General features: G+C 42.3%; 1 protein-coding gene across 1 annotated transcript in view; it reads left to right on the forward strand.

The window, feature by feature from the left end:
- The window catches only part of SLC7A14 (solute carrier family 7 member 14), an 80436-nt gene extending 67030 nt beyond the window's left edge, over positions 1–13406 (forward strand). The window contains exons 6-8 of the mRNA XM_083177778.1: positions 571–779; positions 878–1755; positions 12151–13406. Coding sequence (XP_083033904.1) covers positions 571–779; positions 878–1755; positions 12151–12467 — 1404 coding nt within the window. The 3' untranslated portion in view covers positions 12468–13406. The remainder of the gene's footprint in view (positions 1–570; positions 780–877; positions 1756–12150) is intronic.
- Positions 13407–17172: the final 3766 nt, after the last annotated feature.

Here is a 17172-nt window from a genome sequence, read left to right on the forward strand (position 1 = left end):
TGTATTGTTTATTTACATGTTTTTTGGTTGAACAAGTCTCACAGGTATATTGGAGTTGCTCCTTCTTAATAATGCACCTTGACTACTCCATTATTCACATTTATTTGCTCGCTGTTTAACCTTCTCGCCGGCCGCTCACCCTATTCTACGTTCCGGGGAAATCCTCACTGTCACAGGATGGCGAGGATTCCCCTAAACAGCAAGGCTCATGGCTAATGCAAGGAGCCCGCTGCATTTAGCCGCAAGTCTTGCTGTTTCTGCAGCCACACACGCCGATTCCCCCTCGCTCCAAAATTGTGGGTGGAATCCGAGTGTGCAGGGGGTCAGTTGAATACTGACCCTGCGAGCTGTGACAGTGAGCAGGCAGCACTGCTCGCTGTCACAGGTTACCCCCGGCATTGAATACACCCCATTGGCTTTAAATATTGTAATTTCTGACCCTATATACTGTACATTATTTCATATGTATTAGTGGTTTTGACTTTTAATATGTATCATATGGAAATGTTGATACAAATATATTTAACATAGCAATTCTGTTCTAATTACACTGTTGTTTGTCTTTTTTAGGTAAGTGTTATGTTAACATTAATGGTTCCATATACTATGATTGATACAGAATCACCACTAATGGAGATGTTTGTACTCCATGGGTTCTATGCTGCTAAATATATTGTGGCCATTGGATCTGTAGCTGGGCTCACTGTAAGCCTGTTTGGCTCTCTGTTTCCTATGCCCAGAGTCATTTATGCAATGGCCGGTGATGGGCTGTTATTCAGGTTAGTAGATCTTATTGCAAATACATGGAACACAACCAGTCTACTTGCAATGTATCTATTCTGACTTTCATCCTAAAGTTTCTCTTTGGTATTTGTAGGTTCTTGGCCCATGTCAGCTCCTACACAGAGACCCCAGTGGTGGCTTGCATTGTTTCCGGATTCCTTGCAGCCCTGCTCTCTTTGCTGGTCAGTCTTCGGGATCTCATAGAAATGATGTCTATTGGGACTCTCTTAGCATACACCCTTGTGTCTGTGTGTGTGCTGTTATTGCGTTATCAGCCTGAGAGCGACATTGATGGCTTTGTTAAATTTATATCTGAAGAGCACACTAAGAAGAAGGAAGGAATCCTTGCTGATTGTGAGAAGGAAGCCTGCTCCCCCATGAGTGATGGAGAGGAGTTCACAGGTCCTGCTTCAAATACATGTGGAGCAAAGAACTTGCCATCCCTTGGAGACAATGAGATGCTGATTGGTAAATCTGACAAGTCTGCTTATAATATAAACCATCCAAACTATGGAACAGTTGACATGACTTCAGGGATAGAGGCGGATGGTTCTGAAAACATCTATCTTTTCAAGCTGAAGAAGTTTTTAGGTCCAAGATATTATACGATGAGAATACGTCTTGGCTTGCCTGGAAAGATGGATCGTCCGACTGTGACCACTGGTCGCACAGTGACCATCTGTGTCATATTCCTCTTCATCTTGATATTCATCTTCTGCTCCTTTATAATATTTGCTTCAGATTATGTGTATGATCACGTGTGGTGGGCTGTCCTCTTAGTCGTCTTAATGGTACTGCTAATCTGTGCATTGGTATTCGTTATCCTACAGCAGCCTGAGAACCCCAAAAAATTACCCTACATGGCACCATGTGTCCCATTTGTACCTGCATTTGCCATGCTCGTCAACATTTATCTTATGCTGAAGCTGTCTTCTATTACGTGGATTCGGTTTGCTGTCTGGTGCTTTGTAGGTAAGTCTTTTTCTAATATCTGCAATATTCCATTTCTTGCATTGTTCTGTTTTACACCATTATGCTACTGAAGAGCCAAAAAATATTCTTGGTGGTTGGTAGGTATGCCGCTTGAATTGCTAAGTGAAAAGACAAACCAATGGGTATACACCTATATAGTATCAAGTTTGATGCTATTTCCTTTGGATTCCATTTGCGCTCGGAAGCCCGACCACAGTGTGTACATAGCGGTACAGTCTACCCTTGCGATCTTTGACCACAAGCTGAAGAAAATATCATAAGAAAAGTTTGTACCACTGCGCACACACACACACACACACACACACACAGGTTTCATGCTGTGCTGTTTCCAGGTCTACAGATAATTAACATAATGGTCTAGCAACGTTTAACACAGTAAGTGCAACATTTGCTACAGCTACAGGCTATAAACAGGTGTACTGAATCGTGGGAACATCCACTTTGGTTTTGTGCATGTACCTTGCATAATGCATGTAGGTGTATAGGGTGCATACATTTATATTGAGCCTGCTGCAATGCATTTATTTATTTATTTATTTATTTATTTATTTACAGTTTCTTATATAGCGCAGCAGATCCATTGAGCTTTACAATTGTAGACAGTGATAGAACAAACTGGGTAACAACAGACAGATATGGAGGTAGGAGAGCCCTGCCTGTACCACCCGTACATATGCGTATGCCTTTCCCATCATTCGATGGTCGACGACCATCAAAAGATGGGGGAAGTTTCCAATGGCATGCGAACGGTTGTTTATGTAAAACATCCATTCGTGTGCCGGACGAACGAACCCGGCGTGCGAATGGGTGGCGCCGGTTAACCATTCCCAAGGCAGGGTTAGAGTGAATCACAATGGTGCGAATTTGCGCCTGAGCGTGTCAACCAGAATAAGGGCCTCCTTAAGATCTAAAGGAAAATATATATGTGGTGGAAATGTAATATAAAATATATTTGGATAATGGTGTTTTGTTTTTTTTTTGTTTTTTTTTTGTGCTATTATTTGCTTTTGCTCTGTATCCTACACTGCAGCTTATTTATTTCCAGTAGCATTGGATTCTCTTATTTCTTCTTACAAACTACTCATACAGTAGCATCCAATTTTAGCATCTCATCCAGCAGCATGAGTTATTCAGCTCAACGTGGGATCTCTGCTGTCCTTCATCCAGCTAGCTGCTGTACACTATAGTGCAGTGCAAGCCAGTGATAATGAGGCAGGAAAGGAAGGCCAGTCAGCTCTATCACATGATGGAAGAGAGAGCAGTTTTGTCTTATGAAAAATGTAAGAAAAGGGTGACATCCCACTGTCATTGATCTATATAACTAGAGTTGAGTCATGGATCGAGTAAATAAATAAGTTATGGTGAAAGGGATGCCTGACTGAAAGGTACACTTGGTAATACTAAATAGAATCCAGCTGTAAATTTATAATACTTGTAAAAGAAGACTTACATGCATTGCTTAAAGCGTTCCTTGAGAGGTCGTGGATCTCAATTCCCTCTGCCACCTAATTTCCCCACCTCCCCTCCCCTCATTAGGAGAATTCAGTGCAAGTGGTCAGCATACCTCCCAACTTTCACGATTACAGCGGGACAGTCCCGATTTTCGGCTCCTCTCCCGCTGTCCCACCCGCGGCAGGCATTGTCCCGCTGCGGAGGGTGGCAGTTGGGAGACCCCCCAATCTTATAGAATAGACGCTGTGCGCATGCGCACAGCATCTATTCTCGTATGAAAATGAGGTTGCGGCTAATTAGCATAAGCTGCACCCTCATTTGCATACACCCCACCCCCTTTTCGGGCGCTCGCGCGGCGAATTAATGTGAATTAGTGTCCCTATTTCATTTCATCAGAAGTTGGGAGGTATGGGTCAGGTATTTGGCACCCCCCTGCAAGTTATCAGGCTTTCTATTAGAAATATACCCCTTTCACACCAGAAATGCAGGGACAAACCCAGGAATTCAGTTCCCAGGACAAGCAGGGACATTCCCGGGTTTGGACCCATTCACACCAGAAAAAGTCCCTGCATTTTCTGGTGTGTGAAGGGGGCGGGAAGGAGGCCGGCAGGAGGTGGGGAGGAGGCGGGCAGTCGGCGGGATGGCGGCGGAGGTGGGCAGGAGGTGTTGAGAATACTCACCCCGGTTGCTTGTCCTCTGTGCAGGCCGGGGATCCACACAGGCGGTGGCGCAATTGACGGGATAGGCAGTGGATGAAGATGACGCAGCTCTCCGGCGCCCTCACTGCTGCCGGAAAGCTGCGTCATCATCATCCACCGCCTTTCCCGTCATTTGCGCCCGCCGCCTGCGTCAATTCCCGGCCGTACAGGACACCGAGGACTGGCAACCCGGGTAAATATACCCTACCCCATTCACACCAGCCAGGTCCCCGGGTTGAACCCGGGAACAACCCTGCTACCTAGCAGGGTTGGATTGCCGGCAAATTAGCCTGGTAATTTGCCCCGGGAACCTTCCCGAAAATAAATTGTTGAAATAGGCAGATGTGGTTTAGGATAGCCAGAGATATTCCATACCCCAATACTAATGGGACATGACAATTATATGGGGCATGGGGCCCATTTTACAAACTGTGCATACATGTTATCAGCATATAGATAATTTTGTATTGGATGAGGAGATGAAGTGTGTTTTCATGTTGCTAACTTCTATTTCTCTTTTATTTGCAAGTTATAGTTCAAACAAATAGCTGAAATACACACACACACACAGCCACTATGAAACACATCATAAGATACATCATTGGGTGCATGCTTATCTGTCAGGTAGGGCAGGTTGCTGGCCCTGATATATGTTTGATGTGAAAACATGAAAAGGTTTTTACAATAAATCTTAGATTTCGCCCCTTATAAAGCCACCTGTGGTGCAGTGTACTCAGATTAATGAGCAATACATCTCTCTGAGGAGCACACTGTCAGGATGCAGCAGGCAGCATTTTGGTCTGCATACTGTTTGAAGTTGAGCATATAAAGCCACTTTCCTGTATATGTTTCACTTCCTCTTCGGAAGCCCCATGACACAGCTTTTCCCAAATCTACTAGCCAACTTTCCATACTGCACCTTCCTTCCGAGTGAGACAGAAGTGAGGTATAAAAAGAAGCTGCTTGAGGGCTTCATGTTGCTCACTGCAGACTCAGAGGATATGTAAAATTGGTACTTGTGTATTATCACAACGCCAGTTACGTAGTCAGCGTAGTGTCCCTGTCAGTATCAGCGTTGTGATCCCGCGGCCAACGTAGTCAGCATCCCTGTCAGTATCCGCATTGTGTTCCCGCAGCCAGCGTAGTCAGTACGTTCGCAGTTAGCTGGAGATTACGTAGTTGGCGTAGTCAGTCAGCGTTGTGTCAGCGCTTATTACATTGTGTGGGAACCATTGACCATTTTATCCTGCCTGACATGACAGGTGTGAATGTGCTCCTGAAACACCCCCACTATCCACCTCAGCCCGAATCGTGGCGAGCGGATCTGTTCATACCCCCACTATCCACGTCAGCGTGGAGTCGATTTTATAAAGTGTGGAGAGCGCAGTGAGGTGAGCCCCGCGAGGGGACGCATATTACTTGACGTGTATTCCGCATCTCTGCTTCAGGCTCGGTGGCTCGCTGCGCTCGCCACACTTTATAAAATCAACTCCACGCCAACGTGCTCACTGCGCTCGCCACGCTTTGGACTGGCATGGATAGTGGGGATTTGAAGCATTTGCCAGTATGTAACATGGAGCACTGGCAAATGCATCATTTATTGTGCATGGGACGCACTTGCGCACCGCAAACCCCCCCTTCCCTTTGTGCACGAGACGCAGTCGCTACCGAACCCCTAACCCTGTCCGTCTCCCTGAAGTGGACACAGGCAGGGTTGCCATACCCTGCCGCAAGAATTACTGAGACTCACAAGCGTATGAGACGCTTGTGCGTCTCAGGTAGATGGAGCACTTCTCTGCCGGCACCCACATGATCACTTCTCCGCCAGTGGAGCACTCTCTGCACATGGTCATACAGTATGCGTGCGCATTTTGTGATGTGCACATTATGCCCATGATAGTAGTGCCACTTACACATTATGCCCACTGTTGTAGTGCCATTACCCATTATGCCCACCATAGTAGTGCCCCATCCACATTATGCCCACTGTTAAAGCACCGCATACACATTATGCAAAATGTTGTAGTGCTCTTTACATGCCTAGAAACAAGGGTTGCTATGAGAAATAGATTATTTTAAGTTTCTTAACAGTTTTGTTGGTCTGTGATGTTTTGGACATGGCGCAGTGGTGACAGATGTGGGGAGGCAGTCCTGACCCCCAACACTGCAGCTGCCTGCGCCCTGATTTACGGCAGATCGTTTTGTGCATGCCGCTGACACAGCTGAGCTGGTGCCATCCTTTATGCGGCACCCTACCAATCTGTGTACCCAGCGTATGCTTTAAACTGTCCCTGACTGCCAATTATCTCCAACTTGCTCAGGAGGAGGCATATCTTAACACCTGTTGTTCAGTGCAGATATCACGCTGCTTCATTTCAGCTGCAACCTGTCCTTTTTTAAGTCAACCACTGCTGTCTGGTGCAGTCTCCAGGAAGTCCAGCCTAGTTGACCCAGCCTTGGGTCTAAACAAATCACAGATTCTGAATACAGCTTAATGTGATTTAAATCTGTAAACTGTAGCCCTTTACACCATTGAAGCCAACTGCCTTGTGTTTTTTCCTGAATAGAGGGGGATTGTCGGTGCTCACTAACTGGGGTGGTGGTCACTTGAAACTGTTGGTCTCTAATAGAGGGAGGCTAGCCTCTAAGGTACATGATGAAGGGGTAAGTGGTCAGACTTGCGCTTGAGTGGGCTAGTCTTTCTGTCAGTACTTTTTGTTCTGGGTAAAAAGTTCATACTGTATTTGCCCTGTTGGTTTCCTAGCAGAACTATAGGTGCGTGTAACTTTTAAAGGGGATTTAAGTATAAAGTTTCTTATGAAGATGGGCGCAAGGAAGTCTATATTAACTGGTCATAGTGGGTCCTCTGCTGATTATTAATCTGCTTATCTTCTGTTATAATTTTGGGTCTTAGTCACTTGGGGTAGATGTGGTCTATAATTGGGGTGTCTCCTGTCTCAGGTCCCATACCGCTAATAACTCCGTTGTGGTATAAGTTATACCGCTTCCAGACCGCACTGTAGACCCGGGTTATTGCCGTGTTCTTGCGGCCCCAACACGGGTCAAGGTGCGGTCTGAAAAGGCCACCACGGGTCGAGCAACACGGGTGTTCAACCCTGGTAATGACCAGGGTTGAACACGGCTATGTGTCAAGTGCAGTGTGAACGGTTGCCTGGGTAGAGCGACCTGTGTCCCGTTCACAGTATGGAGGAGGCAGCACTGTCAGCTTCAAGTACTGCCTCCTCCCAAGCCCCCGATGACGCGCCGCCGCCCAGCTTCACCCCATGGGACGTCACTGACTCGGCAATATGCCGTGTCGGAACTTTCAGACCGCATATGCCGTGTTGCTCTGGGGATGGGTGTGACACGGCATTTGCGGTCTGAAAGTAGTATTAGTTATCCTGTGTGCTTGCATTAGAAGGAGGCGCAGGTCCTGATATAACATTTGGAGTAATAAGGGTTACTCCAAGGTAGATGGCACTTAGTTTGGATATATGTAAGTAAGGAGACATTATTATGTGTCTCTTTGTTAGTTAACCAATGACCCAAATTGGGGTAACATAGGTGTGGGGTGTGTTGCCCCTGGATTGGGCTGCCTGGATGACTCTGTGGTTCTTACATTCTATTTAACACTAATCTCTTCACTAACACTATTTCTTTATTATTTTAATTACACTCATTATTTTTGTATCACTTTCTGTATATAGCTTTGGCTGCCTAACACTAACATTTATTAACATTTTATTTTTTTCACTGGTGCTCTGAGCTTTCTGGATTATGCTGAAATTTTTTGGGGTGCCAAACCCCGCACCTACATATAGCAAATGGGATCCATAATATACAAAGTAGCCTTGACGATGGCTTGGGGGCTTTCTTCTCCGACAGTTTTGCCCGACTCGTTCGCATTGGCGCACATGAGTGGAAAGGGATGGGTACTAGGTTGAAAAATGAACAGTGCATTACATAGAGGATAAACTGAGTTATCATGTACAAAAAAAGTGTTTAAATGCGTTCACAAATAAAAAACATGATAGCCATGGAGGCATTACTTTTCAGTCCAGCCTCATATATTATTCTTACAGTTTTTTACGATGGTAATATCTTAGCAGACAATAAATATGTATTCATCCAAGTCTAGAATAAACCAGACTGCAGTGTAAATGTGGCTTCTGCTGGCACCCCGTGGAGCACAGGCCACCTTGTAAAGGGCATGGATGTCTCTTATACATCTCTTCCAATGTGTTCATTTCAGGTTCACAGGTGTACATAGCAATTAACTATGCAGCTTTCCTCTGTATGCATTTCATCTCCTTAAGACTTTGGCTTGCAGCTGTGAATAATGAATTTTGCATGAATAATGTTACATAAAAGAGCAATGCAAGTAAATGAAGCCATTAATACATTAGTTTTCTTTAGTGATTAAAACTCCCTTAAGATCATTTACTTGCAAGGACTCACAAAACAGAGACCATCATAGCACACAGTTGCAATTATAATTGGGCTGATACAAGTCAGCACTCACCATGACTTGGGTGAGATAGAACATCATTAAATTTCTATGAGCAGAACCTTGCTCGTACCATCTGGAGCTGTTAGACCTGAGGCTTCTCTGCACATCAAGAGATTTCTCTGGTATTATCCATGCATAATTAATTTGTGAAGCTGTCTGAGATACAATAATTTAGCTTTACAATCAACATACAATCCCCCTGATGTGGCCAAATATTTTGATAGCTGTTTGTCATCAACAGGCAGACATATGTGCTTCTAATGCAAACTATACTTTTGTACAATGAGAGAAAACATGAGAAGGGAAATGAGACACTGAGGGGTTCTTCAGGTTAATCTGCTCTTGTACTTGCACAGTTCACACTCTGGATACCTTCCAAAGGCTCATTTATTTAACATGCATGCAGTAACCAGAGACGGAATACGTTTACTTGCACATGACAACAGACAGTAGAGCAGGGAGCTTATAATAAAGGTGGTTTTATTGGGTCAGGTTTTTTGACACATTTACATTATGTAGACCGTAAAAATGACTGAACTTTATTCATATAACAACAACAGAGACAAATGCCGGATTTTGAGGTGAGGAGTTTCCAAATGTTTGATTTTACAGCGATTGTCATCAGCCTGTGAAGAAATGCATAATAAGCACATAACAAGCATTAATCCGCTTCAAATAAATTCCAGTTTATGTAATACAGTATTTCAGACATACGAAGATCCAGTGATCATAGTAAGCCACTTATCAGATTCTCTCTGGTGGGTGACCAAATCTGCTGCCACTCAGCATGTGCAGCAGCTCCATCCCACCCTGTATATTGCATGTAGTGACTTCTGGACAGGTTGTGAGGAAGGGGGGTTTCTGGGCAACTAGAACCCCCTCTACGTCTGTCTATGCATATTCCACTTATTAGTGAGTATTCGTTCAGATTGGACCATGTCCAAGAGAGCTTACAATCATATTTTGCCATATTGTGACTTATTTCATAGTAAGACAATAACCTGCCAATACTGTATTTTTTCGGTCTGTGGGAGGAAAACTACAGAAGTGTATAAATTACATTTCTATGCTGGAACACTTGACTAAAATGGAATAAGTAAAATGATTAACAAACCACAGTTGCTCATATGAAATAAAAAATGGTATTGACACAGTGTGCCTCAGGCGAAGTCAGCAAATACGTGGATGGTGATAGAGGGGTATTCCCAAATTACCCCACAGAAAGTGCACATAGAAAGAGAGTTTAACACCAAAACGTTGTCTGCGCCTCCACCTTCACATGTATAAAATAAAGGTATTAAACAACCCTTTTTGAACTGTACTGTAGAGGAGGCTTCCGGTACAGAATCACAAATATATTCTCATCAATTGGATGTCATAATCATGTGAAAATAGAAAAGAGAGTGGATCATAGCGTAACAAAGTATATTTTAATACAGTAAAATCCAAATAAATGCTTTTGGTTCCCTCCTGGGGTAACAAGCTAAAAGCACAATTACCAAAATAAAATGAGAACCTTAATGAAAAGAGTTCTCAAACAAGCATAAAAAGTATAACAGCATCAGAATCAGCACATATCCTGAGGTGGCAGAAAGTCTGCAATTACCAGAAAGCGTGGAGAACTAGATGTTATCAGTTCTCAGTAAAGCATTTCAGGGGATGACAGCTTGATGTAATTATTACCAGTCCCGGACCGCTGCAGCAAGGTTCCTGGCTGGTGTCTTCCTCCTCAGAAAATGTGAAGGTCCTTTAGTAGCTGTAGTTTCGCCGCCAACGCGTTTTAACCACTACTGTGGTCTTTTTCAAGGCTGTAGTAAAAGTCGCTATTGTCCACTCATTTAAAAAGGGTGATAATCAATCACTAAAACGGAACAGATGTTCCTATTGCCGTGCTATGCGGCCAATGAGCACTGATGATTGGCCGCATAGCACGGCAATAGGAACAGCTGTTCCGTTTTAGTGATTGATTATCACCCTTTTTAAATGAGTGGACAATAGCGACTTTTACTGCAGCCTTGAAAAAGACCACAGTAGTGGTTGAAACGCGTTGGTGGCGAGACTACAGCTACTAAAGGACCTTCATATTTTCTGAGGAGGAAGACACCAGCCAGGAACCTTGCTGCAGCGGTCCGGGACTGGTAATAATTACATCAAGCTGTCATCCCCTGAAATGCTTTACTGAGAACTGATAACATCTAGTTCTCCACGCTTTCTGGTAATTGCAGACTTTCTGCCACCTCAGGATATGTGCTGATTCTGATGCTGTTATACTTTTTATGCTTGTTTGAGAACTCTTTTCATTAAGGTTCTCATTTTATTTTGGTAATTGTGCTTTTAGGGTGAGATGTATCAAATGGAAAATGCGGTAAAACCCCGGTTTTAACGCATTTTCCAATGTATCAAAAATGATACCGCACTGAAGGGTATCGCCACCTTTGGGTGGCGATACCCTATAGAAGCCTATGGGCTTCTTTTCGCCGCCCGTCGACGCTGACGCAAACCCGCCGCCTCGCCGACCCCCCCTCTGGCTTACCTTCCTGAAGGGTCCTCCTGGACCCCGGAAGATAAGCCCTGCCTCCCTCTAGTGAAGCAGCCGGACATCCTTCCGGCTGCAGGGGGGAGGAGAAAGCACCGGGGACAGCATGCATAGCTGTCCCCGGCGTGAGGGGAGAGCGTGGCGGCAGGAAGGGCGGCGATGTATTTTAATACATCCCGCCCTCAGCTTGTTACCCCAGGAGGGAACCAAAAGCATTTATTTGGATTTTACTGTATTAAAATATACTTTGTTACGCTATGATCCACTCTTTTCTATTTTCACATGATTATGACATCCAATTAATGAGAATATATTTGTGATTCTGTACCAGAAGCATCCTCTACAGTACAGTTCAAAAAGGGTTGTATAATACCTTTATTTTATACATGTGAAGGTGGAGGCGCAGACAACGTTTTGGTGTTAAACTCTCTTTCTATGTACAGTTGCTCATATGTTCACTCTGTTCTTTCTGTTTCTTACAATGTTTCAAGTAACATTTTCGATGACACGTTTAGTCTGGATACGGGGGAACATTTGTAAAAACTGGTAGTGCAAAGAATGTCTATTATCCACAGTGGCCTGTCAAATATTTGCAGGGCAGCCATCATGGGGGGTCTGCAGGGACTCAGGTCCCGGGCCCAGACAGAGAGGAAGGCCCAGGACTGGAGTCTATTAAGTATAATTTGGCATAAAAAGTTCATATTTTCCTTGAAGCAATGTAGAGTTTAAGTGCAGTGGACACCGGTGGTCTCACCAGGCAAGCCGGGGGTTCAAGAAGGGGAAAGGGGGGGCCCTGCCTATTTGTTAGTCTCGGGCCCCACAATTACTGGTGGCAGCCCTGAATTTTAGCTTTCATTTTTTAAGCTGTACTATGCGAACAGCTATTAAAACCTTATCGGTTATCACCTTTGGCATTTTACAGAAATGGCAATTATGCCGAGCCATACATTAGCTGTGTATACGAATATGTGTATATACATCACTACTAATGTGACAAAAGTAGTACCCTGGCGCCGGTAATAAAGTAAGTACCAGGCACTTTATCACTTCTCCTGTCTTATCACTGCTTCATACATCTACCCCTAAATATCTAGTGAAAGTGGTTTATGGCATAAGAATTGGTAGAAGGATTAGCCTCATCACATCCTAAGCCTCTCTCTCTCTCTATGGTTATTTAGGTTTGCTGATATATTTTGGCTACGGCATGTGGAACAGCACCTTGGAAATCAGTGCAAGAGAAGAGGTTCTCCATCAGAGCACCTACCAGCGGTATGATGTTGATGACACATTTTCAGTAGATGATGGCTTCTCGTACCCTCCAGATGAAGAAAAGTCCCAGGACTGGGGAAGTGCAGAAACAAAAGGCACCTACTATCAGCAGACGTCGGAGCCACAGGACAACAGCCGAACAAACAGCAGATCCAAAACTAAAGGGAAGCATAAGCAGGACATTGATGCACTGATTGCCAATGAGGAGTTAGACTACCCGGAATAAAACGTAATGCATTGTGATTGCGATCCGCCTCAGCTGTGGCCTACAAGACAACAGATACAAGACCCTGCATAGCGACCTCCATCTATCTCACACAGTGTGCTGCTTACTGATGTAAACAAGTGTTTAACGTTTGGCCGATTTTCATTTTCATACAAGTTTGGCTTAAATTATTTTACTATATATTTTGAAGTCATTACGATGAACTTAATACAACACAACACAACACAGATTCAAATGTTCTATTTTTGTTCTGTATTCTCTAGAAGTTGTAACCAGGATTTAGATAACTAGTTAAAAAGTTTTGATGGCAATATTGCAGTGAAATTAGAATATTTATTTTCAAGAGTGTTTATATTATTAATAATTTAGGACTTTCAATATCAGTTATATGCAGACAAGGGCGTAACTACTATAGGTGCAGGGGGTGCAGCTGCTATGGAGCCCACAGGCTCCCACTTACTGTCTAAGTAATATGTTTTACATATATTTATCACCATCAGTCGCTAAATAGGGGGCCCTTACAAACTTTTGCTATGGGGCCTACGAATATCTAGTTACGCCCCTATTGGCAGATGTATGGAGAGAGGTACCAGAAAATCTGCTCCAGAATCCAGAATGGCATCAATTATTTGGGTGTGGTATAGCCCAAAGACAAGGTCTACGTCGAAAGTCATTAGTTGACAGTAGACTGTCGACATACACAAGATTGACATTGACAAAAGGTCAAAACAAAGTAAAGGTCAATGTTTATTATTCATTCCTAATCGGGAATCCACGTGGTAAAGTATGATAAAGTGATTTTTTTTATTCCAAAAACACTTGTGTCGACTCATTTCTACATTGACATTTTATTTGCGTTGACTTTTTGTCAATGTCTTGACCTTTGGTCAATAAATCAATATAAGCTTATACCACAAGCACCACTCTGAGTGCAAATGATAGGACCAGCACATCCACAGAAAGATAAATAAATCAGCACATTTATTGAAGCAAGGAGAATAGGCCAATACTCATCCACGGGCAGCAGCAGATCAACATGGAGCTTTACATGGATCAGAGCAGCATAATCACAAGCCCTGGAGCAATTCAGTACCCTGACGGGCCGTTTTGGCGCCTCTGCGAGAAAGGTGCAGAGGCGCCAAAACGGCCCGTCAGGGTACTGAATTGCTCCACGGCTATGCTGCTCTGATCCATGTAAAGCTCCATGTTGATCTGCTGCTGCCCGTGGATGAGTATTGGCCTATTCTCCTTGCTTCAATAAATGTGCTGATTTATTTATCGTTCTGTGGATGTGCTGGTCCTATTATTTGCACTTAGAGTGGTGCTTGTGGTATAAGCTTATATTGATTTATTGACCTGGCACTCATCATTCTATTGAAAAGTGTGCGTTTCCGTCAAGTGACATTTATATTTATATATATATATACATATATATATGTATATAGGAGACCCCAATCCACGCTCTATAGGCGGAATCCAACAATAGAAATGAGAGAAAGAAAGGTTCAGAGGGCGCTATGTAGTAGTTAATGGAAAAACAACTGTATTGAAAATTATTTAATAACAAATTGTGAATACAACTTTCAATAAAATCAAAAGGTACAGTAATAGGGAATCCTTTCAGGATATTGACAGTGATGGTCATCAAGTTGTTGTAGGCAGCCCGACGTGTTTCGTCAATAGCATGACTTAATCAGGGGCAAAAATAAATCAGTTTAATTGAGAGATTTGCACCGATTTGCTATCAGAGGTTTAGATCATCAAAACAGATAATCAAAAAAGATAAGATGGTCCAATGAGAACAATCTTTTTATATAAAGGAAACCACCAATGCTGGTTTCTCAAAGGCTCCAGTTTTTGGAATCCAGCAGTGCACACACTCTCCTTTGAGACTGAGATTTTGGTTACAGAATTACCTGAGCTAATTTGTGAGCCTTTGAGAAACCAGCATTGGTGGTTTCCTTCATGTAATTGTATACATAATTTGTTATTAAATACTTTTTACTACAGTTGTTTTTCCATTAACTACTTCATAGCGCCCTCTGAACCTTTCTTTCCATCATATATATATATATATATAGATATAGATAGATAGATAGATAGATAGATAGATACCCACCCTTATCAGCACGAGCTCTACCATTAGGCAGTTCTAGGTAAAAGAAGATCTAAAACTCCTACATCATGTCTTACTAATACTATATATATATATATATATATATATATATATATATATATATATATATATATATATATATATATAGATTAGATAAATTATAGCCGTCACTGCTTTATTGCCACCATAACTACATAGAAAAAAAATCATGAACGCGATAGCCAGCTAAAAAGAAAACACTGTGCGCAAAATAGCTTGGAGAAAAACTCAATATTGATGCACAGTGTTTTTTTTTTTTAATGATTACATTTTAAAACCAATTCTATTTAAACAAGAGGAACATATGAAATTGTATATAAATATTTTAGGTAAATATATTGGGCAGTGGCACCATATATTCTTGCTGCACTTTGATATTAATAGTATCTGTTATGTTCTTTAGGGTTCAAGGATCTCTATAGGAGGTGTTTTATTACATGAATTTGGTAAGACAGTAGTTCTAGAACTAATGTGATGATTATCCTTACGAGGATTGTGTCCCTCAGGTTTGAAATATAAGATTTATTGATAATATCCCAGAAATCTAACATCTCAGTAGCTGTACAGTATTAGATTGTTAGTATCACAAATTAGTATGCCACATTGTTATTGTCACACTTTATTAAGCCAGTAATTATTTATTCTTATTAATCTGGTTTAAAAAACAAAAAACAAAAACAACAGTGTAAACCGAAGGAACCGCCGGTCTTTTCTTATTATGTACATCCAGATAAAATTACAGCATGGCCCCCCAAAACTCATGGCTATCCAGATTCTAAAAACAGCTTAAAACAAATATTTTTACATGGCAGAAAGTTTTATTTATTTATTTATTTTTTGAACAAGGCCATTGTTTTTGCATTTCTTAGTTTTATTTAAAAAAAAAATGTGTTGCTTGTTCTCTACTTTTTATTTTCACAACCAAACCTATTTAATGCTGTTAATATTACTACTAGCATGTTTGTGGATATTGTGTTATTTTCACCTCATTTTTATGCACTGTTTATAGTGATTAATATTTTGAATACACTATTAAAGGATGAAAGTATTATAGGAAACACAGAGTGTAGTGTAAAATCATGTCCCCTTGCCCAAGGTCTATTATTCTATATTCAGTTGGATATAGGAATGCTAGTTATTTTGTGTCACATCTTACAGTTATGTAAATTAATGCATTTAAATGAATAGGTTTTAAGCTTCTGCCAGCAAAATGATTGGTCATTGGATAACATCCTTGTATGATTTTATTTTTCATAGAGTCAACGGGGGCAATTCAGTTGTTGTTTCATGCCTAATGTCCCAACCAAAGAGACAGGAGATTGCAGGGTACTGTTCAGATGTTCTATTTGGGAGGATGGGGGTGCCGGCCCCAAACAGATGACATTTTGCACATTTCAGCATGCCACCTCAGTAGGCTGTGATGTGCCTCCTTGTAGCTGTTCGCACCCAAATGGAACAATTGAATTCTCCCCACCATGCTTAAAGTTTACTCATCCATAAGCACCAATATCAGGTCCAATCACAGGACTCGTGCCTCAGTGATGCCACTTTGCCAGTATATGTGTTCACTGCATTTCCAACAAAACTGGTGTGACAGGTGCCCATCATGTTTTGCAGTCTTGTTTATAATGGACAGTACAGTAGTAATTATCTCTGTCTCAGTGATGCTAGTATTTATAGTTTCTTAATTATTTTTAGTTAAAGGCAGAGGGGAGCCGGATGACTGACCAACAGTTATTACACCAATGTCGGAATCCGGACTGCTAAAACCCAGACAAACGGGCAGCAGCTATTCTCCCTCGTGGTGGTCCACGACCCCCATAGAGGGAGAATAGAATAGGTGGCGAGTGTATCGAGCCACCGTGCCCGCAGGGTGGCGAGTGCAGCGAGCCCGCAAGGGGCTTCGTTGCGATCACCCCACTGTCTGAGTCGCGGAAGTCGGGATTCCGACTTCGGGCTACTGACTGTTGGAATCCCGACTGTCGGTGTGTTATACCACACCCAGGCAGAAGTTTAGGACAACTCCAATTAGCAATTACACATTTTAAATTTCATTTATAAAACTATCTGGCCAAATAGTTGCCTATTTCCGAATGTGCCGCAAAACTTCTCAGGTTTCACCACTGGAATATGGCCTTAGTGTTCAAGAACTTCCTTATCAACCCACATAGCAGAATGGATGACTGGTCATTCCGAGTTATCCATGAGCCAAAAAGTCAGAATTTATCCCCAAAACGCAATTTTCAAAATGTCTTATTATATTTCTTACCTCTTTAGTATACACTCTGTAGTTCAATGAGAAATAATACAAGATTTATTGCATATATTACAGTATGTGTGTAATGCCTGTCTTTATATTTGTGGAATTAAGCTAAAGGTATATGGGTACAATGTAGTAACCTATATGCAGCACGGCATGTCAAACTGCTTTTATCTTCATTTCTAATGGTCATGTTTATTTTTCAGAGAACCTCTGATATAGGGGAAGACTGGCTGTGTAAAGTGAAGCTTGGTGATAACAGAACCACTGTGCCATCCTCACATGCTCTC

Source organism: Crinia signifera, chromosome 3, assembly GCF_055691185.1.
Source record: "Crinia signifera chromosome 3, ASM5569118v1, whole genome shotgun sequence".
Lineage (NCBI taxonomy): Eukaryota > Metazoa > Chordata > Amphibia > Anura > Myobatrachidae > Crinia > Crinia signifera.